The following is a 24387-nucleotide window of genomic DNA, read 5'->3' as shown; positions in this document are numbered from 1 at the left end:
TCGTAAACAAACAACATTTAGCCATGTGATTCTCTATCTCTTCTATACAAATTACGATCTAATTTTTAATACACAATGGCTATCACGTGACTAAATGTTGTATGTTTACGATTCGTGAATGAGGTTCATTAGTAACAAGATGTTCATTCTTAGAAAGGTTTTATTAACATTGGCCAGGGTTAACTGGAAGATGTTAGCTACTAGTACCAATACGGGTATTTCTAATTTAATGTACCATATATATTTCCAAGAAAAATATGATTAAACTTAATAGATTCTAATATTAATTTTGATGATTAAAGAACAGCTTCTTGGTTGTGTAGTATGTGCTCTCAATGGTCCCAAGTTTGAACCCTGCTTCATGCCATCACGTGGTAGGTTTGGGCTAGGATGCAATAATATTCAACTCTGAAGGAATCTTTAATGATTTTAACGTCTAGACACCATGTTAAAGCTTTAAGCCGCCTCATGAAGACCTGAATTATTTCTGATGCTTTGAACCACTGTGCATTTATGTAGGATGGGTCTTTCTGTAAGATTTTATTGCTGCCTGACTGGAAATTGTGAAACGTAAGTCAGCTTGAATTTAAAATTATCAGCCTCCTAATTGGATTTAACTTAGACTCAATAGCAAATGAAGACCTTGTAGGCAAAAAGAGAACTACCACAGACCCTTCAATAAATATTTATCAAAAAAATTTTAAGATTAAAAAAAAAACTAAAATAAAACCATGTCATTGATAAATAAGCAACGTAATGTATTTTTAATTTTTATGTTTACAATTTTGTCTTAGGGAAACTAAATTAGTAAAACAAAAAATTTACAAGTCCGAAAATATTGGAGTCAAAGGACTATTCATAGCCAATGAAATTTTTATGCAGCATTTATATATTTTGCAACAAAGTAGAGGTAACTAAAATATTTGTACAAGTTTTCTTTGTGTGTTATGAAAATACCTGAAACAATAGGTCAAGCGATTACATAGTGTGTGACTTATCACTATACTTTGTTCACAATAGCACAATACAAACAGACATATATGTTAACAGATTTCATACTTCATCTATCAATATACGATATTGCACTTACAACTATCCAAGGTCAATAAAAGCTTAACTTAACAAGAAAACCACCAAACATAGCAGCTTTAATCACGCAACATGACAAGAAAATGTTTTCTTAATTTAAAAAAAAGGGGGGAAAAGTCTACTTAAAGGGTGAAAATCTCTACACAGCCCATGTCCAGGAACATTCGAATTGGATAAATAAAGCTACATTTTTAAAAATAAAGATCTATCTTAGAGGCGCTCCAGAACCAGCCAGTGATGAATCCTCTTCTCTTTCTGCAGCATGCTGTTTTAACTCTTGTTGGGTGTGTACAAAGTTGGACCATTCATCTGACCTTGGGTTAGCAATGTGCTGTAAACAGAAATAATTCTTAGTGAATCTAGTTATTTTGCTCCTGGCTAAAAAAGTATTTTTTTTAAGCATTAAATATCAACAGTATGTATCTATATCATATCAGTATATCAAACGGTATTCATATCAGTATATCAAACAGTATGTATTTATACCAACCAGGCTCTAGAAATGCAGAGTTATAGATTTTAGTGCCGGCTAAATCAGTGTTTATTTAAAGCATTTACTATTTATAACTAGAATGAATACAGTCTATGGATATTTTATAACTGTCCTATATGAAAACTTGAAATAGGCTCACCTCTCCGACATCATACACATGAATACGTCCATTATTATCTCCAACACCAATATGGTGTCCAGTCTGGTGCCATCTCAGCTGGTTCAGGGCTGGACGGCCATCAACTGTTATGCTGGCAGTGGGGACCTGAGGGGGATAAAATCCTAGATTTACTATTCCTTATCTCAGTCTTATTAACAAGTATCATCATGCAACTATATCAAGGTACATGTCTATCTTTTTTTTTTAAACTTTCCAATAACTGATGTGAACCATTGAAAAGCTCTTCTTCAAAGTTCTTTCGATAGGCATTTTCCAGTATTGAGAACAGAGTGAGCCACCAGCTTTACTTTTCCCACAGAAGTCAGCTATGCTTCAGGGGCGGGTTTAGGAACAAACTGCAGTCTCCACCAACATTTCTTTTATAATCTTTTTTGTTTTAAACAATAGGACAATTTGGATCAGAGAACATCCAGAGTAAATTCTCACCTTAAAATGCCCAACCCTATGACATCATAGGCACACTTTAAAATTACCTTAATATTAATAAGGCATTGAAAGTCCAAAAAAAAAAAAAAAGGATTACGAAGACCAAGTTGAAACCTATATATTTTGTCCCATCTAAGGCAAAGACGTCCACCAGGGATCTATACAAGTTCTCATCTTTTTCTATATGAACATTTAGAAATAAACCATATCATTTACCTCAGTTTCACTGTTAAGATTCCATAAATCCAAACGTCCCTCTCCATCCACACTGGCAAACAGCGCTGGGTGAATGGGAGACCACCTGACATCATACACATAGTCATTGTTGTCTTCAAAGGAGTGGATGTAATAAGGTTGCTGTTAAAAAGATTGAGTTCAACATTTAGATGGCACAATAACATGAGACCTTTTTTCTCAGTCATTACTTTCTCAAGATCATGACATTTTTCCCCAATATCATGACTTTACTTTCACAATATCATGAAATTTTAACCAAAAAATATTGTATACAACAAAAAAACATATTTTTAAAAACTAACTAGCTTATTAATGCAAACAATTGACTAGGAATTTAACAAAAATAATAAAAGCATAATGAATACCTTAATGCTCCACAGTTTGATAGTCCAATCAAAAGATGATGTTAGGAAATATGGTGAGAAATCAATCTGTCCTGGAACTTTATGTGTATCTATGCTGGTGATGGGACCTTGGTGACCTTCAAAGGCATCATTTATACCGGCTTTACTGGGAAAAAACATGATATTATCCCTTTAAAGGAATGAAAATCCGGGTGTGGTACGAAGGAATTGTTATCAAATCATTAATAATATTTTCTTTTAAAAAATTAGAACTAAGTAAATGTCCTGTAAAATACAGAAGAAAAAAAAGGAATGACATAGGAGACTCCAAATTACATAATTATCCTAAGATCTTAAATGATACTTAGTCGGACACCTTGTTTAACCATTAACCCTTTCCACCACACACACAGACCTGACTTGGTATTCTGATAATGATGTGGCATGCAGCTAAAATCAAAGACACAACATGAGTACCACTGAACAACAGAAATATACACTCACCTTCCATGCCTGCAAGCAGAGTATGTTATGCATTCTTCTGAACCCACAATGAAATTGTTGGCATCTCCAGACAGGAAACTGAAGCAGGTGGCAGCCACAGATTTGTTCTGCTTGCTCTGGAGCTCCATACTGTCTTGGGGCTGTGATAACATATCCAAACTCCAGGAGCAGAGTTTACCATCAGTTGACACGCTGATCAAGTTGTGGGCATTTTGGGTACCGACCACATTCACACAGTAGACTGGATGCTGCTCGTAACAATTTATTTCAAATATACATACATATTCTTTAATCATTAAACAGTTTTTAAAATATTTAATTTTAATATGTTTATTAAAAGGCAAATATTTCTTTCATTTGCAACAAGAGAAATATTGAGCATATAACTTTTAAGAAGTTGTGGGAGTTTCTTTATTCCTATCTAGTCAAAATGAAAAGTTTTACTGAAAACATGACAGCATAATTTTCTTAAGCATCACAACCCTCTTATTCCTCTAGTATTTATTACTGCCTTCAATTCCAGTCACCTTAACTTTGTTTACCCAGACCTTTAATTGAAAGCTTCTGTTTTTAGACACCATTTCTCCCAGTTAGGGCCAATTAGCATTTTAAGAATTCATTAAACTGAAAAAATAAGTTACACAAATTTTACCGTATGTGATGTGGCAGATAAAGGTGTACGCTGCACAGGTGTCCTTTTGTTGACTCTGTTGTCCCAGAGGACAATGCGACCAGAATATGTTCCCCCGATAACTAAGTTGGGGTGAAACTGTGCAAAGCATGTTGACATGACGGAAGACTGAAAGGAAAAGAGAAACACATTCATTTATCCAACACTGTTCTATAAAGTCAATTATTGAAGAAAGAATTTCATTAATGTAAGGGTTTAAAACTGACCCAACTTTCTCTAATGTTAGTATTTTAAAGATACTGACCTGACAGTGAAATATATATTCAGGATCCATGTTTTTGAACTTCAGATTCCAGATGAGAGCAACTCCATCAGGGTCATTAGGTGCATCTTCATTGGCATTGTAGGAAGCCAACAAGAGCTCAGGATACTATGAATAGCCACACACACAAAAGTAACAAAATAAATGTAGTGTTTATGGAAACAACTAATTTTATATTGGAATAGTTAATGTCAATGTCATAATATTCCATTCTAATTTAAACAAAAAGTCAAATTCTTAAATTCCTTTTTCTAAATTTCCAAACCAACACTTGCAAAGCTATAAGAGTGATGTGTAAACATCAGAAGAAAACAAAGGCTTTTATCAATGTTGAATCAGGCATACATTAAGTTTCATGTGAAAACCCAGAAAAGTTAACTAAAAAACTTTTGTCTGGCAATCCTAGTGTTTAAGTCGAAACTGTAACAAGTACAAATGTTAAGTTCAAGAAAGTTAATGAATCTATATTGCCATAATGACAAAAATGTAAAAGAGACAATACCTGAGGTGACCAATCCATTCCTGTGATAGTTCTGCGCTTAGACCACTTCTCATCAAAAAACTCCAACTGTAATTTTAATCTCTCCCCAGCTAGACTGTCACTGTTAAGGACAGAATTGTACAGATTGGTAGATAAAAACTTTTAAAAATACTATTCAATGCCACAAAAGAACTTGTTTAACTGTTTGCTTGAATCTACTTTAAAAAAGTTTATTAACAAATGTTCAACGATAGAACGATACATACTCATCTTTGCCATCCATGTCAGCCCCGCTGTAGTCGATGGTGAGACCAGTGTCATTCAGTGCCAGCATGCGCTGCATGACCCTGGCAGCCCTGGAAACACTCAGCTGATACTCCTCAGACATGATGATCTGTTTCTTCTCCTCTTCACTCAGCTCAAGAACTGAATTAAAAACATTCAACACATGGCAATAGCTCTCACACACACACACAATTATTTTCAAATTCTTTTGTTACATTTACAGTTTAGAAACAGTTCAAAAGGTAACTGAGTACTGATCAACAATTTATCAAACAGTATATTGTTTCGTTGATTACTTCACCCTTTTAGGACTATGCTGAGAAATCCTTGTTGACAAATCTTCAAGTTAAGTTGAAATGTACAGGTTATAAATCAAGTATTTATGTTTTTATAAACTTTAACATTATCTAAGCACATTATAAAAAAATTGAAAAGATAAAAAAAACAAAAAGGGCATTTTTGGTGATACTACAGTTTGGAAAATAAAAAGTGGAGGGCAAAAGAAACAGGTAGGCAAGAACTAGTTGCTTTGTTATCAATCCAGTTTAAGTACCTACTAAAACTAATACAAATTACATCAGAGCGACAGTTATAATGTAAGCACATACATCTGGACTAAATTTTTTTCTTCTATCATTCATTTTTTTCCTACTTTTGTTACTGATTAAGAAAATTGTCAAAGGTTCCACACTATTGTAAAATGTTTTACATGTTTCGGATGTTCCTTCAGAGTTGAAGATAGGTTATTTCCTAGTCCAAACCTCCCGCAGGACGGCGGGGGATGGGAGCGGGCAGGGTTTGAACCAGAAACCATTGATAAATCTGAACGACAGTCCAGCGCGCAAACCGCATGACCAGGCAGCCATTGTAAACTGTAGCATTCATTTGTATCTTAGGATTTAAGGGAAAAAAATTAACATGTAGACCTACTTGCTGGGGGTTTTTCCTCTTTCTTTTCTTCTTCTGAACTTGGTGGTGCCACCATCTCAACTCGAGGCATGCGATGGGCCATTTGATGGCCATGAGGGGCATCAGCACTAACATCCAAGGAATCTGTGTCATCATCTGTGTGGTCAGCATTGTCATAAACCAAAACTATCATGTTAATAATTCCCAAAGGCTGCTCAATAACTTGAGATTTACATTCAACAAACAAATCAACTATGTTGTGTTATACTCCAATAGTAAATACTTTAAATATAATACTAGAGTTCTATGATCATGGATGTATTGGGTAACTTTTTATAACTTCTAGATATCAATTCCAAATGCCCCTTTGAGATTTAAGATGAGGAAGATTTTTACCAAGTCTCAATTTCTGAGTAGCCAGCATTTTATCCAAAAACTTTTTTTTTTTTTTTTTTTTCCAACTTAATTCAGCGTGAGAGCATGAGGAAGCCTAAAATGGGCTCAAACTAATCCCTAATATAACTGTAGATTTGGCAAACTAGTGGAAAGGCGCCATTTACCCTTATGTCAAATGAAATGTATTACAAGTTTGAATCAATTAATAAAAGTTTTGTAACTGCAGATACAAATCAGTAAACACTAAATGGTACTTTTGTAACATGAGGTCAAACAATTGAATTCCTATTTCCAAAAGGTACTTGTGGCCAATAGAATAATCTTTGCTTATCTACTAATGTATGAGAGTGACAGAATAAAACCAAGTTAAGGTTATAAGAGGCTCTTATTCTATCAAGAATTATTATTTTTAGTGAGAAAAATGTTTACAAGTTTTAAAGCTAAATTATGTCTAAAAACATTTAACTCCCTCTGCTTTTATATAAACCGATAAATAGAAAAGCCGCAATTAATAAAAATTATTATTTAATTCTGATTTTGTGATGTTTATGACACTTAATGCTTACTAAATAAAATTTGAAACTAACTTGTCACAATAAAAATGTCCAATTTTAAAGTGAGTTTTATTTAAATAATTTGTAAAAAAAACTCTGCAGATCTTCTGTAATACTGATAGTCAAAGAATTAAAATTATAATGAATCCCTTGTACCAAAAAAAAAAAAAAAAAAAAAGAAGTGCATTAATGTAAAAATTCAACAATTTAAGTAATAATCATTCAATTAAATTGATAGCAGCAAATAATCCTGTTCTAGAAAGTATCAAATATTAATCTGCTGACTAAGGAAACAGAATCATTTCAAGTCAGAATATGACCATTAGATATTGGGACTAGAAAACATTCAAGAATGCAGGCAAAAAACTCATTTCTCTGTCTACTGCTCAACACTTAGACATGATAAAAGAGTAAAAAAAAAATCAAACAAATATTGCGCAGCAACAAGACAGCAATGAAAATGACCAATGAAAATATCAACAAAAGTAGTACAGTGACTAGAAAAAAAAAATATAGTTCAGTAAATGCACCATCTCAGGCCTGAACAGCAAAAGTCACACTGATGTTAAAGGAGTCTGCATTTTTACCATGAGTTTAAAATTAAAACTTTCTGTTTCAGCACTAATTGAGTTTTATGGGGAGTTTTGTTTTTCTAGTGTTTTCTTCTCCATTTTTTTTAAATACTTTTTAAAATTACGTTTAAAGATTAACAAAACTTAGTACATTTATCTATGACATAAATTTTGACATCTGCCTTTTTAAATGTACCAATTATTTATGTTTGGTTTTTTTATCAAACAAAGGAGTCTAGCCACAAAAAATAAAGCAAGGGCAAATAACACGCAAGATGCAGCCATTAAAAAAAATAAAATTTGTATTTGATATATATTAACTTTTATAAATATAAATATCTTTTTTAATAAACAAAAGAAATATTTTCCAAAACAAGCCACACACAAAACTCTTTAATGATAAGGGCCCAATAAATCAACACTGAGAGACTTACATAGAAAGAGGAAATGAGATAAACTAAAACTAATGCTACTTTAAAGAATCATGCATTCACAAGTCCAACATAATGGCACAAGTTGTGGATTATCTTCTTCTTCTTCTTCTTTTTGTTTGTTTTTTTCAATTAATTCAATTAATGTCTGTAAAACCTGGTTCTAAAGTTTATAGAAAAATAAACTAGTGTTAACAAATTGAAAGATTTACTTTTCTTTGAGAATAGAGAAAAATGGTGTTCTGTTTATGCATAAATAATATTCAATCATCAAACAGAATATAACCCACACTCTCTAACAAACTAATGTGTTAAAGAATCTACAAACAAGGAAATACAGATAATAGGTATGCACGTGAAATGTATATAATTTTACATATAAAAAATCTTTATGAATTTAAAAAAAAAAAAAAATGGGGAAAAGTTCTTTTAAAGATTAGCCCCACACATTTCAGGTTAAAGAAAAATAAAAGATAATAAATACTATTAATAATATGACAACAAGGAATTTCAAATAGACCTGCTGCTCAGAAAACTACAAAAAATTAATGTTACATTTTAAGAATGTATAGATCTTTTTAATAGCTCATTTTTGTGTGATCTAGTGAGAATAATTAAATTTCAGCTTTACAGAAAACATAGGCCAAAGTAGGAATAACATGGGTATCCCACTGCATGCAGCCTTTCAAAAATAAGTTGTATAAACTATAATATCTGTTAAAATCTTCTCAAACTACCATGTTAGTTTTGTTTTTTTTAAGTTATGTTTTACAACTAGTTTATTTTTTTTTTTTAAGTTCAGAAGCAGGCCTGTAGCACAACATGAGATTAGAAAAAAAAACAACACAAAACAGAAGGTGTAATAATGAAAGACAACAATGCCACCATTCACCATACCTTCTTCCAAATCATCAAAAAACTCATCGTCCCATTCCATATGAGGATGAACAAATTTAGGGGACCCAAAGCCTAAGGTAAGATGGGGGCACAGGGCAATCCAAAGATTAAATCAGTCCAAGAAAATGGCAACATATTAAATAGAAAAAGAAACAAATTTATCCTGGACTTTTGTTTTTTCTCTAAACTAAAATACTTCAAATGTTAACTACAATTTAAATTTAAAATCTCATAGGACTTAATTAAATTGGAAATCTGATAAATACAAAAAATGACAGATATGCCTAATTATGACCAAAAAAAAAAGCTACATTTTTTTAATGAAAAGCATTAAACCAATTTTCTTTAAAAGCAAATGTCAGTGCATAAAATGATATTAAAAAATACACAGCCAAAAATAAATATGAAAATATTAACAAAGCCAAACATTCAAGGAATCACTAATAGCAACAAAAAAAAAAGGGACATTCAACAAATTCATAAACTAAGTTGGCATATGGATATTAATATTAGCTTTAAGCTAGTAAAATCTCTTTACAATGCAGATCCCCACTGATATAATGTGGCTATTTTTTTAATCCAGAGGCCAAACTGGCCAAAAGTAAAAGGACCATTGTTCATAGCACAGCTAAACCTAAAAAGTGTATACTTAAATGGGTGTAAAATAAAATAAAAAAAACACAATTCTAGTATGTTAAAAAAAAAAAAAAAAAGCAGTGTGGCTACCATGCCAATGGACAATCTAACAGTGTTCCCGTGCTTAGAGCATGTGCATGCACTTTGTAGCACAATCAAATAGACAAAACAAAATTATTTTCTGGAAATTATTGAGTAGTTATTTATTTAGTACCGCTAATCTACTAATTGTTTACAAATCTTTATTACGCTTTTGGTTCGAATTTGTTTTTAAACTTTTAATAATTATAAGCTGGCTGCAATAAAATACTAATAATCCAATACCTAAAAGTGGATATTTCTAAGACTAAAGGGTAGGTTAGGATGTTCACAAGTGAAAGACAGTATGGCTTTAGTCTTTTTTTTTCTTTCACTTGTCAATGCATGCTTTGTATAACAATCAGATCACAGAAAAAAAAAGAAAAAATATAAGTTAACAGAATGCTTCAAATTAATATGAGTAACATCATGAAAACATCAGTTCATAGATTCAACAAGAGATGGTGCATTTATTGTTCCATTACATGGTTTTTCAAGTATGTCACATGACAATAGCAATACAGAAATCCAGTCCACCTGTCTAGTCAAATAGCTAAAGCTTTATAAGCCCCACAAAAAATGGTTAAAACAATTTTTTTTCTTTATAGAGAGACTAAGAAATATGTAAAAAAAAAAAAAAATCACCATTTAGCACAAGATACAGAGACAAACACAACAACCAGAAAGAAAAAAAAAGTAAATAAAACAAAATGTCAACACTGTGGGTTAGCTATCTAGAGATCGAAAAAGAAAAGCGGAAGGATGTAACATCTAGCTCCCTGTGCCGCCTGCAGCATGACTCCCAACTTACCGTAGTAGTCCCATGGTCCTCGGCCTTGAGGGCAGAGATAGAATGGCGACATGCCAAATATTAGTATATAAATCTACCTAGATCATGTATTATGCATTTTAACGATTGAAATAAAAATGCATAACAGGTTTGTTGTGCAATAAACATTTAGCCGCTGCAGTTGGAACTTCATTTTAAAATATTTGAATGCCAGCTCTGAACTCTAATTTCTTGATTACAAAAAAAAAAATATTTTTAAATTGTTAATGATTTTTTAATTGCTTAATTTTATTTTTAAAAAACAAAATACTAAATGGTGACTTAATGGTATATATTTAATTTTTTCTCTTCTAAATGGACAGGTGCAAATCCCTTTAAAATAGAATTAATAATATAGAAAAAACAGAACAAGACAAACAGAAAAATAAAACATTGTTTCTGTCACAAGAGTTTAACTTTTAAAGTTCTTCAGCACATTGAAAGGGAATCATATGATCCAATGGAACATTTTTATTTTGAGCCCCAATACTCACACAAGATGATCCATTACTTGGCATTACAAGTTTATACAACTAAACCAGCTTATAACTTTTTAAAAAATAAGGATTTACTTTTCTTAACATAACAATTCAAACAGATTAAAATTATATTCATTTTTTTTTTATTAATAAGCAGTTTATATTATTGTACACAAAAAAAAACAACTATTAATGAACATAAAATTGCAACTTTGTTTTAACATGTCATTTTTTTTTTCTTAAATATTCAGTTATCTTGGAAATAAGATCATATTATTTCCAATGTTTAAATATTTACACAGTTTATTTCCCCAATATTTGAACAACTCCTAGTTTCTGATAAACAAATGTGTTCATGCACCATTAAAAAAAAAATTGCATGCTTTCAGTGCTATGAATGTATCAAAAACGTTTCACAAATGATTCAATTGGTGGAGAATTTCTGAAAGAATCAAAGACTAAGCACCCCACAACAGTAACTAAATATGTGCCACCAGACGACAGCTGACTATAGAATAAGTATGTGTTGAGCATAAAAACAAATATAAAAGGTCTTTTTTTTTGGTTGTTTTTAATTAAAGATCAATTATATTAGGCAAATAAAACAGCTTGATAATGTTTTAAAATATTGTTCATAGTTGTTTATTTAGAAACACAACAAAAAATTGTATGTTTGTTCTATTCAACAACATTTTTTGACATAAAGTTAAAGTTAGTCAAGTATTAAAAATATAAATAAATTGGTCTTCCTCAATTTAAAACTGGAACTTTCAAATATATAGTTCAGGCCAAGGATTGAATGCTGAAACTATAACCTGGACATAAATAAGACTGGCACAAATGCAAAAAATATCTAGAATGTTTTTAGATCTAATTACCAAGAGATTTAGTAAACCTTTGAGATCAATAGCCAATGTTAATTAGCTAAACTTGTTTTAACATATTTAAATCTATAAATAAAGTGGGACTGCTAAAAAAAAAAAGGTCGGTTTTGATCATTAATGATTCTAACAAATCCTATGTCAAAAAATTTTGTAACAGCTAGCCTGAAAGTCCTACAAATGGAAAAAGTCACCTCTTTTGTTGGGCTTTTTGTGATGTTAGTGCTATTAGCACATTGACCAATTTTCTGAACTTTTCCAAATTAGCACTAGATCAAAACAGTATATAAGCATGACTAGTAACCAGAAGAAGACATCCTGACACTAATCCTGCTTCATTAAATCAGTTGCAGCCTTATCAGTTCATAGTCTCACACAGACGCCGGAACTCAATGATAGATTGCCTAACTTTTAACTACTAATAATACTCAATGATAGATTGCCTAACTTTTAACTACTAATAAATTAACAATAAATGTTAAAATACAAGAAAAGAAATAATAAATTTTTCCGCACATTGAAAAAAGGTCCCAGTACGCCATACCAGTGTGTACCGTCACAAAAAAAGCACTGGTCTCACATGTAATTAAAAGAATGTCAAACTTGTTTTCTCATGTTCTACACTTGGATCCACTCAATGGGATCACAGATTAATTGGACTAGACCAAATAGACTTAATGATGCTTTGAAATGTAAATAAATCAACACAGACAAGTAGAACATTTGAAAGATTTTCAATTCTTCATTGCTACTATAAACTTACACATTATAATGCTGCCAAAGTTGTTGAACATTGCAGAAGAAAGTTGATGAGCTAATAGGTTGTAAGTCACAATGAGTATAGTTGATGAGCTAATAAGTTGTAAGTCACAATGAGTGCGGGATGAGCTAATGAGTTGTAAGTCGCAATGAGTGTGGGATGAGCTAATAAGTTGTAAGTCATGAGTGTGGGATGAAATGGACCAAAATGTTTCCAAAAGCCTAACAGCTATTTATATAGAATTTTATTTACATTTTGTTTGTTCAAAAGAAGTGTCCAATCACACTGGTAAGGTAATTCAAACTTTAGAATTCTATAAAATGTTTGCAGTAAATAAATTTTAATAATTTGTACATTTATTTTTTTAATTAATTAAGTGTGTAAGCCACCAAAGTACAAATAATTGTACTAAACAACAAAATCATAATGACATTTCATACTTCACACTCCCAGTGTATCATGTTTTTATAAATATAAGGCATGTTTTTATAATTAGACTAGTTGGTTATTAGGACTTTAATAGATTGTGTGTGTACCATTGGGGATCCAATTAACTACAACTGACCATGTTGAGGATCCACTTAACCAGAATTGACTATAGTAAGAGCTAAACAACTTTCTAAAGTATTGCATCATTGGCTATCTATCCCAAGTAACTGGGCCAGTGCAAAGGTCACAACTAAGAAAGTAACTGTTCAGGGAACAACTAGATTGTTTTTAGGGAGCCCACTTCAGTGGAAAATTATGAATAGCTTGTGATCCCAAAAGTGCTGCTAACAATATGATGCATAACAGAAAGACATTTGCTTACATAGAGATTTATTTACAGAGAACCTCTTTAAACCTAGTCTATAAATATGTCAAGTGTAATGCCAATCTCTTGCTCACCGAGAGAGTAAATAAAATGTGCAAAAGGTATAAGAAGAACAGGAAACAAATAAAATCCTACATTCAAACACAAGGAAAAAATAATAACAGAAATAACCACATTAAGATATGACATAAAACAACAGCACAGGCACAAGTGAAAGTTATTTTTGAAAATATTTTAACGTTAAGATTGTGTTTGTCATGTTAGATTAATGTGGTGTTTTGTTTCTGTTGAAATAAAAGATCATTTCCATTTCATTTAAAATGAAGGCTGAAATTTGGGCCTATGCTATTTTGAGTAGAACTAACAAAGCAGCGAGCACATTAAGCCTACACTGTACATCAAAGTGCTGAAACGTAAAACACATAGCCATTCAACCTGACAGAATGAGAGAAATGTACACAAAAATACTATACACAAACAGATCTATTTTTAGAATACTACTACTATTTACAACACTTGGAGTAGTAATAAAACTGTCACAAATGGCTAAAGCACTGATGTTAACTCGAAACACTGATCTTTTTAAGCTTCAAAATGAAAGAAATTGGTTTAATCTTTTTTTCATTTACATTCTCATTTAACGATGAATTCAAGATTCGTTTTGAAAAAACAAACAACTTTTCTAAACAAACCTTTACCATCTTTATATTAACACAAGAGTGAGCTCCAAATGCAATGGGACACACTCACATACAGACATTCACACCTATAAACTACTCACTTCCGTGAGAATGAGATCGTTTTCTCCGTCCTAGTGGGTGAATTCAGAAAGCAAAATCAACATTGTGGTCAACTTTTTTTTTTTAAAAGCTACACATAACAATTAAGAATAATGTGTTTCTTATTGATGAAAAGTTCTAACTACAGTTGGCAGTAATACAGCAGGAGAGAGATATGTTCGTTGTTACAAATCATAGAATTCATGGAAGGAATTACAAAATAATGAGTTTTTATTGGCTAACATTTAATTGACACTGAGCCTTCTACTATTAAGTTCATTGAGCCAACTACAAAGTCATTCTAATAACAAAACACATTTTTACAACTAGCTAAGAATTTGTATGCCAGCCAAAGCCAACAATTAAGCATATATACCAGTAATGAATAGATTTTTAAATTTTATTTTAATGAGCAAACTTTAACTGTAAGGTAAAACTAAAAGGAACAATAAATATAAACTATTAGAAATGTTATATATAAATAAAGATAAACACGTTTAACTGAAACTTACCATCCTTCTCTATTGGTTCAGGGTTGATGGTCTGTGTCTCTTTGCTGTAGGCTACATTTTCTTTTGGGGGAATGTTTGTTTCATTTACTTTGACGATGGAAAGCTGCACATTTCTTCTGCGTGGACTATTTATATCAAATAGACACACAAAAGTTGGATTATCTAATACAATGAAACTACATGGACTGCTACTATCAAATAGAAACACACTAGTTAGCTACTATCTAATGTTAAAACCTGGATATTGTAACTGGCGAGGAAGAACTGTCATCTGGTCCAGAAATTGGGGCAGAAAGACTTGAAGTAATTGTTGGTTGAGCTGGAGTTTCTAAAGAAGAATACAAACAAGTTTACATTTTAATGAAGACATGAAGCGTTGTGATTAAATTGTGTGTATCATAACAGGCTTTGATTGTACTGTGTAAGAATTACAAGATGTCTAACAAAACAAACTTCTATGCTACCTGTGATAGGTATTCCTAAATCTCGAAAGAGAGCATCAGGATCTGAAGGACTACCTGTTGCCGCTTGAGGTCTGACTGGTCCCTAAAATAAAACAGAAAATTTAGAGATCTATCATCATCAATAGTTTTAATTAAAAAATTTAGAGACATAAATTGTTGGGGTGGAAGGGGGTTGACACCCTGAGCTGACAGCACTGAGTGACACAGATCATAGTGACACCACTGCTAGAACTTATTTGTTAGTATAGACTAGATAGGTAGTTCAATAAAAATTTAATAAAAAATACACTAATAAAGCCTACATTGTTAAAAACAACATGAAAAGAGTATAATATAACAAAATTTCTGCTAGGAAGCAACTTAGCATGTAGACATTAGAATTCTGATCTAGACTCTACTCTCGACTCTAGTCTATTAACTCTAGACCAGTGTTTCTCAAACTGTGTGCTGCGGCACACTAGTGTACCGCCAAAGATTTGCAGGTGTGCCGCGGGAGTTTTTAGAACGCCACACATGCAGAGTTACACAGGTCTGCCTAGTGCCTACTATTAAATTTTTATTTTACGTTGCGATGACATCTCCACTTGCATCGACCAGTAATAGTAGTGGATCTCTCCATTATGACGGAAAGGGATGTTGGCTATTCAGGTTATGGAATAGTCCACAATACATATATTATTATAATGAATAAAATGTTGGCCGCCTTAGCAGACGCACAGCAATTCTTGAATTGATAATGATAATAATAAGCGATGTGTTTCATGTAAATTGGTTAGGTGTATGCTAATAATAACAAATTATCAATAAGCCTTATTCATTGTTATCCATGGAGAAATACGTAAGCAAGAATGAAACTGCGAAAGCGTTAAATGAAAAGCAACGAACCAAACGAAGGTACAAAGAAGATTACATCGGATATGGTTTCATATCTTCGGGACCTGAAGATTCTCCATTGCCATTCTGTCTGATCTGCAATGCAACTCTATCGAATGAGGCGCTTGTTCCAAGCGAATTGAAGAGACACTTGGAAACAAAACATCCAGTTGTAAAAGCGCAACCAAAGGAATACTTTGAAAACATCAGGGCTCAGCAAAATAAACAAGATAAGACACTTACGAACTACCTATTGCTGCCAGAAAAGGGATTGATTGCAAGTTATAAGGTTGCTCAGTTATTAGCAAAACGCACGAAGGCACACAGAGGCTGAATCAGTCATTGCACCAGCTTTAGCAATAGTTGTTGAAACTATCCTTGGACCGGATGCCGCTGAAAAAGTTAAAAAAGTTCCTTTGTCAAATGATACTATCTCGCGCAGTATTGAAGACTTATCGTCAGATTTACAAGATCAAATCTGCGAACACTTTGACGGGACTGACGATGAAGTGTCTCTGCTGTGGTCTTTTCAAGTTGATGAATCCACAGACATAAGTGGCAAAGCCCAGCTGCTAGCCGATTCATAAAGGATGAAAAATTTGTCAACGAATTCTTATTTTGAAAAGACTTACCAACTACGACCAAAGGCAAGATATATTCAAAGTGGTGAATGAAAACATTTTGCTCTTCAAACTACAGTGGAAAAACTGTGTCAGCGTTTGCACCGATGGCTGTCCTTCCATGCAGGGAAATAGGAAGGGATTCTAAACTCTTGTGCGTCAAGAAAATCCAAATGTAGTAGTTGTTCACTGCATGATCCACAGAGAAGCTCTTGCCTTCAAATCTTTACCAAAAGATTTGATGTCTGCTCTGGATCAAGTGATGGATGTTGTAAACTTCATCAAATCTCGACCACTTGCATCCCGACTTTTCTCTCTGCTCTGTGAAGCAATGGATTCAGACTACAAATGTCTCCTGTATCACACCAACGTTCGTTGGCTCTCCAGGGGAAAACTGTAAAAGCGCGCCGTCCAACTCAAGGCTGAGCTGATTTCATTCTTGGAGGCTGAAAAAAAAAGACTTTGGATTTTCTATTCATGATGAGATCTGGTGGGTTAAGGTGACATTTCTCTCTGATTTATTTGACAAATTAAATTCATTGAATTTAAGTCTTCAAGGACCATCGGAAATCACTGCATCCTCAAAACTGAAGTCATTTGGTGAAAAATTGTCTTTGTGGCAAAGTAAGATCTCGAAAGGGTCTTCGACTGCTTTCCTACTTACAATGAATGTGCTTCAACTAAAGAAATCACCCCCGAAATTCTGGACACTTTGACACACTTGCAGTCAGCATTGTGGCATTACTTTCCAACAGTTGGAAGTAATGAGTATGGATGGGTCAGCTATCCATTAGGAAACAATGAAGCTACAAATTTGACAACTGAAGAAGCAGAGAATTAAAAATTTAAAAAAACGATGCAGTTCTTAAGTCAAGTTTTGCAGAGAAAAGCCTGGATGTGTTTGGATTCCAATCAACAAGTTATATCCTGCAATCAGTTCAAAATAATTCTTCCATTTGCATCTTCATGGTTTTGTGAGTTTGGATTTTGAGCACTGACTGAAATCAAGTCTAAGAAAAGAGAGAGACTTCTTACAATAGACGATGAAATGTGAGTTTGTTTGTTGACTCTGGAGCCTCAATTAGATCACAATTGCTCTCAAAAACAGGCACACCCTTAACATTAAATGTAATAATGTAATACTTTAACTTTAAAAGAGGTAAAATCTTTTTTTTTCTTTTTATTATAAAACAACTGTTGCTCTTCATGGTGTGCCGTGAAACTTTTGTAGTTTTTTTACTGTGCCGCCAGACAAAAAAGTTTGAGAAACACTGCTCTAGACCTAGACTAGAATCATAAGAATTTATTGTATACGTATATACTATATATGAATTATTATCTACATCTTAGCGACTTAGCTTAGTCATTTACTCACGTCTCACTAGTAAATCTAGATAGTAGATTTCGGTAGAGTTACGCTATATCTAGACACTTACTCGATTGATTTTATTGGGACTCATGATTAATGATTGGTTGTCTTCAGTCAGTCTTGCCTTAGTAGGCCTTACCTCTTTTTTTGCTATCTCTTTTTCTTTCCGTTCTTTACGAAGTTGCTCGATTTGAGCTTTCTTCCTGGCAATCTCTGCTCTTCTATCTGCCATGTTTTTCTACAACTACAACATAAAAGAACCAGTTAATGTGTCATTAATATAGTTTTAGGACCTAGATCTATCCAGATTTACAATTCTATAGACATAGAATGCCTAGATCTATGATCTGGATAGGTCTAGAAGTCTAGACTATAGACGTATAGACATCAATAAACTAAAGGTACGAAGTGAGTCATAACATTCAGCCCGAGTCGCCTAATTGTAATAATTCTTTCCGGTTGCTCTACATACCGAAACATACTCACGTTCTAAGCACGAAGGAGGAGCTATATACATGTAGCCAGCCCAATGACCAATCGCCTTACTAAGGTCAGGTACCCTTAGACTCAGAAGCGCCCTAAAGATCCGAAATTAAAAATGAATTCGAACCCGGGACCCCCGATTTGGAAGACAACCACTTTACCACACAACCACCGCACCTCCCTCTTTAATGTAAGTGCCTGAGAAAGAACTGACCTTTTAACCCTAAGAAAAATCGTGTATGAAAGCGCATGAGAATTTTATGTCTGTAAGTACCTGAGAACAACTGTGTGTGTGTGTGACTGAGTAGGCCTACCTGAAAAGAATTTTGAGTGTAGTCCTATAAGTGTCACAGAAATGTGTGTGTCTTAACCCTGCTTGTGATGTCATATTAGTATATTACTCTACCTAGGCAACGCAAAGCTTCTTCAAAAGAATATGTATATTCCAAAAACATCTAAAAACAGGAACATCTGTTAATATTAATACAACCATACACTAAAAACACCAGCACCCAAGGACATATACCCTGAAAACATATATAGCCTACATTCCTGAAAAGGGGGACACTGACATTTCGTTCACCGACAAATCGCTCACTTTTCATTCACCCGACTATTCGTTCACACCACTATTCATTCACCCGACATATCGTTCACCGACAACTTGCTCACAGACAGCTTGTTCACTGACAATGTGTTCACCGACAGTTGGTTCAAGACAAAAGCGTTCTCTGACAATTCGTTCACCGACATATTGTTCACAGACAAATCGTTCACTGGATAGTAACATATTGTTTAATGTGTTTACATTAAAACTTTTGTAGCTATTATTTCAAAAAAAAAAAAAAAAAACCAACAAATTGATTGCTAGAGATCGGGACAAATCTGATTTTTTTTTTTGATTAATTCTTTATTGTTAATGAGGACAGTATGCGATGAAAATGCTACTTAAAAAATGAAATCTTACAACAAGCTATCCGAACAATTTAAATGGGCCCTCACTTTACTGTAGGCAACATTCTTACTTTCATCATGTAGGCCTTCTTTTACACCCGTGTCCGTCATGTAGTCTTGCTCGCCCCACCCACATTTGCTTATCTTCTTAATAGTGGTCCAGATGTTTAATTAACATACCTATTTCATCATGTTAGGGTTAACACTCTTTAGGGCCTTCCTCTACCTGTAGCCCCCACCCCTCTACTTTGTTATCTACCCATTCAGCTGGATACTCTAGTTAACACCTAGTTGAGTGCTAGACAGCATGGCGACTCTAGAAGAAATAAAACTTTATCGACAAGGAACTATCTATTTATATAATTCTCTTCTTCCCTCAAGAGTTTGGACGAGAAGAAGAAGTAAAGGAAAGATCTCTCTTTTATTTCTGTGGATAGTCACACCACGAAAAAACAAGAGGGGGGAGAACAAGTGAGTATTCACGCGTCACTACGGATGGCTGCGCGCTGGACTGTCAAACCCTGCCCGCTCCCATCCCCCTTCGTCCTGCGGGAGGTTTGGACTAAGAAGTAAACTATCTTCAACTCTGAAGGAACATCCGAAACATGTAAAGCATTTTACAAACAAACATTTTACAAACACTAAATAGCAGCGCCGGACTTAACCATTGTGACCAAGAAGTCATGGAAAGAGAACAAGTAATCTACTATGTATATTTACAGGTCACTAAATAGTAGGGCCGGACTTAACCATTGTGGGGCCCTATGCGAAACGCATTGTGGGGCCCTATGCGAAACGGATTTCGCTGGGCCAAGTTTAAGTAGGGAAGAGGATAATAAGTGAAATTTAAGAGTTTGTATTAGAAAATAAATTCGTCTATGCATTTTATTCATTCTTTACTACTTACAGAATTATTTTACGAGCCTTGCATTTAGCAAATCATACAGTATATCATAATAATTCTGTTTCCTACGTAGATAGCAAGAATTACCAAATGTTTCAATCTATCTTTGAGAATTGTTGACCTCAAGTAATTCTTCATTAGTTTGAGGCGAGAGAAGCTTTTTTCACCAGATTCCACAATTACGGGTATTGCATAATGCCGTTTTTTATTTATCGCGAGTAGGATTGGCGTTTTCCATGTTGAATGACACCCCAAAATGACAATGACAATATATTTCCGTATATTTTAAGGACTTTTTCGTATATTTTGCAATTTCGTTAGATTTCCAGAAGCTCCTGGTAAATTGACAGGAGGGCGCGGGAAATCTGTTTTAAGTTATAAAATGGTTTAATTTAAGAATTTATACACCTTGAATTAGCGCGGGTTCTATGAAAGTGCGGGGCCCACAAAGGTTGCAATGGCCTAAGACCGGCCCTGCAAAATAGCAGATGAGTGCCGCCGGTCGACTAGTTACTTATAAAAGTAGAAATAGTTCATTGACAATATTGTTTTTTACATTCATCTACGTGTTGGCAAAACATTGGTGAAAGTTTTATTTTAATGTTATCTTTGGGTATTTTAAACATATTGTTTTTATTTTTATATTTGTTTTGTTTTTCACCTAACTTAACATGCCTATTATACATTTTCACTATAAAGTAAAGAATGAACGAAGAATTAACAAACAAATAAAAAAAAGAAACTCGAATTTTTTTTTTTCAAATAATAGCTACAAAAGTTTTAATGTAAACAAATTTAACACGCGACGAGAATATAGAATGTTAACAATATATTGTTGTAACTGCGCTCCCGAGCCACACTGATGGTGCGCATCAGAGCGCCATTCAACACAACTAGAAGACATGTTTATTCTACAGCAAGAAGGACTGTTGTGGATCCGGCTAAGATTATGGGAGTCTGAACAGTCTGTGGCTAAGTTCTGTCCTGTGCGATACTAGTGAAGTGTTCGGAAGACTGAGTGCGACACTAGGAAGTGTGTCGGTGGTCTGTTTTGCTGTTCTGGTATTAATTAGGACTCTTACAACTTAAGGCATTACTCCTTTGACTTTATAGTGGAAGTCCAGGACTAACTATTTGTTGATGGCTTATAATAAATTCATCGTTTATTATTACCTCCTTTACTTTCGTTGAGTTGCCTGCCTTAAGAGTTACAAACGATTTGTCTGTAAACAATATGTCGGTGAAAAAAAAATAACAAAGAAACTCAGATCTCTAGCAATCAATTTTTTTTTTGGAAATAGTAGATACAAAAGTTTTAATGTAAACAAAGTTAACCATGTTACTATCGAGTGAACGATTTGTCGTGGAATTTTCGTGGAACCCTGAAAAGAGTAGGCCCCTAATTCTATATAACTACTGCTATATTATATGAGCCTAAAATCACAAATCTTTAACAGCCATGACGAAATTGATGAAATTGTAGATTCGAAACTGCGATATGACAGAGGCTTGTTTAAAATCGAAAAAAATCGAAAAAATCTTGGAAGACAACGGCCACCCGCTCCATCAGAACTACGCCAGGTCGTCGCGAAGTGGGCGACTGCTGTCAATCAAAACAAGAACGGAGCGGTACAAAAACTCGTTCGTACCTCACTCGGTCAGACTCTATCACCGCCACTCATTGATCAGGGAACATGAAATGCACCAGGATACCTGTGTGTAGTCGCTGAATGAACTCTTTATGTTGTCTGTTGTATTTATGTGTATGTTTCTGTTGTGTTGTCTTTATACGAGAAACGAGTCCTTGTAATCACAACAAATTTCCGTAAGGATCAATAAAGCAGTCTTAGTCTTAGTCTTATACAAGAATAATGAGAAAATAATATACATCGGAGCTTCACAAGAACGGTGCTATGGATTATTTGTGTATGTCAAGTGTTTGCATGGTGTAACAACCGGTGTGTAACTTTGAGTAGGATTAGGCAATCTCAGATGAGTGCATATAAGCTGGGCCAGCCTTGGATAATTGGAGGCTATAAAAAAAAGTGAATTAGGTGGCCCTAAATGAAATTTTAAAATAAATTAGAAAGAAACAGCGAAAAACTAAAATTACGCAATGTATTAAAAATCTGCATTTGTCTATATCTAAATCGACAAATTACTGAAATCATATAGGCCTATCGCAATAGTTAGACTAGTAAGCATAGAGTCCTATGTGTTTCGCATTTTTTTTAAATTTAGTACTGTGCGAGGCCCTCACTAATCGGAGGCCCTAGGTGGCTGCCTAGTTTGCCTATGCCTAAGGCCGGCCATTATAATAGCGTCTGAATGGGAAAATTTAGAGGGGGTGAGACAGAGCCACGTGTGACGTGTAATAAATGTGTGTTACAATTGAAAGCTATATAGATGTGTTAAATGTATTTATTTTATTTTATTTGTAAACAAAAAAAAAAGTTTTCGAATTTCTTAAAGTTTAAAAAAAAAATCAATTTAACTAAAGTAATACGCCAAAGGGTAAGGTTGGAATAGCTGTGGGAGATACAACCCATACAACACAACATATAACCCTATCAACCAACGGGCTATCAGTGGAAAGATCATTGTCATTTCTATAAACAATAATAATAATAATAATAATAATAATAAGGCTTGTTTTCGAGTCCGAAGATTTATGAGAAGTGCAGCATTTCACGTGGATACGCTGACCCAGCTGCGACCTACATATTTTGCCACACTTAGTGCAGACATAACCGTTGTCCGGCGGTGGTTGATTTAGGTTCTATTTTCGCCGTCTACGTGACAACGCCAGTCACCAGTCGTTTGGTCTCAAATGTGTATCCCGAGGCCTTTGTAAGAAACATCCAGCTGTCTCATTCAGAATCCGCCTTCTGCTAAGTTCTCTCTTTGATGTTAGTTAAAGCAAGTTGGTGCCAAAGCTGGTCTTTAAAGGGGTGGGGGACCTTTCATCTCACCAAAAAAAGACTGTCTTACCTTATCTTATACAATACAGACGTTACTTCAAAAAAGAAGATGATTACGTCCTACGCGTCATGCATCTAGTCATGCATGTTATGCATGCACTTAAATTCTGCCAAATCACTAGTTTTCCTGGCTGACTCAGGCACCCATTCCATGATCTAATAGCATACGGTCGTCTCTCATACTAGCCAAATGCAAATTATTTTTTCTAATACTTTGAAAAATTATAACGGTCAAACTAGAATTTTGCTAGTCTTGCTAGTCATTCTTTTCCCAAATTCAAATTTCTCGGAAAAACGTTAGAGTTGTTTTCGAGATCCGTGTCTAGGTTTTTGAGCCCACCGACCCAGAAGGTTTTAGTTTCCACGAAGGTACATGTTAAATAGAGGTATCGTAATAATCAATTGAAATAAACTAGGCTTCGGTATATGCATTATTCGTTAATGTAGTCTCGTTGAATAATAAGTAAAAACCGGAACAGTTTTTACAAAGCTTATACCAACTCACTTGTCTGTCTGGTAAAAAGGTTTGTACACCTTATTTCTCCGACACCCAATCTCGGATCAAGCTGACATTTCGCACAATTATTTCTTTTACCTGACAACTCAAGAATCAATTTAAAACAAAACAATTAGTTAATTAACTATTGGTAATTAATTATTTTGTTTGGTATATCGAACAAGGGAAAGAAACTGTACTTGACTGAAGTGGTGGTAGGCCTATAAACTGAATTAGTCCCTTTTATAGGTCGGCGTTCTAAATTGAAACAAAAAATCTATAACTATACAATCTTCTCTTGTCATAAGTACCTCACTAGTAGAGTGGTTAACACGTCTGCCCGAGGAGGCGTGAGCCACGAGTTTGAGTTCAGGTCGCTCCCCCCCCTTTTTTTTTAAAAAAGACCAATTACATTGAAATCCACCCTGATATCCCTTTCTTTCTTCCCCCCCCCCCCAAATTTTCCCAGCTGGTCCATATAAGTGATAGGATCATAGCGTATCGAGAAAACTAAGAGCATAAAATGACGCTTAACAAAAACAATTGGTAAAAATATTAGCGGTCTCATATCATTAAGCGAAGAGGACACAACCGAGGCAGGTGGGTGGTTGTTCTTAGCAGTTTCACTAAGTAAAGAAGAGACAACCGTGGCAGGTGGGTGGTTGTTCTTAGCAGTTTCACTAAGTAAAGAAGAGACAACCGTGGCAGGTGGGTGGTTGTTCT

At 34.0% G+C, this 24387-nt stretch overlaps 1 protein-coding gene across 16 annotated transcripts; it reads right to left on the bottom strand.

Moving 5' to 3' along the window:
• Positions 1–737: 737 nt before the first annotated feature.
• On the bottom strand, positions 738–18293 carry LOC106055073 (cytoplasmic dynein 1 intermediate chain 2-like). 16 transcript variants are annotated; one of them, XM_056003671.1, is made up of 17 exons: positions 17986–18293; positions 14985–15066; positions 14758–14848; positions 14521–14645; positions 14011–14040; positions 10278–10301; positions 8753–8824; positions 5924–6088; positions 4975–5134; positions 4730–4829; positions 4210–4335; positions 3927–4073; positions 3275–3522; positions 2792–2936; positions 2406–2546; positions 1722–1847; positions 738–1420 (listed from the first exon to the last, which is right to left on the bottom strand). In XM_056003671.1, the coding sequence occupies exons 1-17, from the start codon at positions 18076–18078 to the stop codon at positions 1295–1297; spliced, it is 2001 nt and encodes a 666-aa protein (XP_055859646.1). In that variant the 5' UTR covers positions 18079–18293; the 3' UTR covers positions 738–1294. The 16 variants fall into 16 exon arrangements, with proteins under 16 accessions (XP_055859646.1, XP_055859648.1, XP_055859653.1 ...); XM_056003673.1 differs by having other exon boundaries at positions 5924–6058; XM_056003678.1 differs by lacking the exon at positions 8753–8824.
• Positions 18294–24387: the final 6094 nt, after the last annotated feature.

Source organism: Biomphalaria glabrata, chromosome 11 (genome assembly GCF_947242115.1).
Source record: "Biomphalaria glabrata chromosome 11, xgBioGlab47.1, whole genome shotgun sequence".
NCBI lineage: Eukaryota > Metazoa > Mollusca > Gastropoda > Planorbidae > Biomphalaria > Biomphalaria glabrata.
This window is presented reverse-complemented; position numbering and strand designations above follow the sequence as displayed.

What these genes read in the sequence shown, in the direction of transcription:
- LOC106055073 (XM_056003671.1), bottom strand. Translation starts at nt 18,078, where the DNA reads ATGGCAGATAGAAGAGCAGAGATTGCCAGGAAGAAAGCTCAAATCGAG. An exon ending in TCTGCTTGCAGGCATGGAAG is followed by an intron (nt 2,937 to 3,274) that starts GTGAGTGTATAT and finishes GTTTTTTCCCAG; the next exon opens with TAAAGCCGGTATAAATGATG. An exon ending in ATCTTAACAGTGAAACTGAG is followed by an intron (nt 1,848 to 2,405) that starts GTAAATGATATG and finishes TATCCCCCTCAG; the next exon opens with GTCCCCACTGCCAGCATAAC.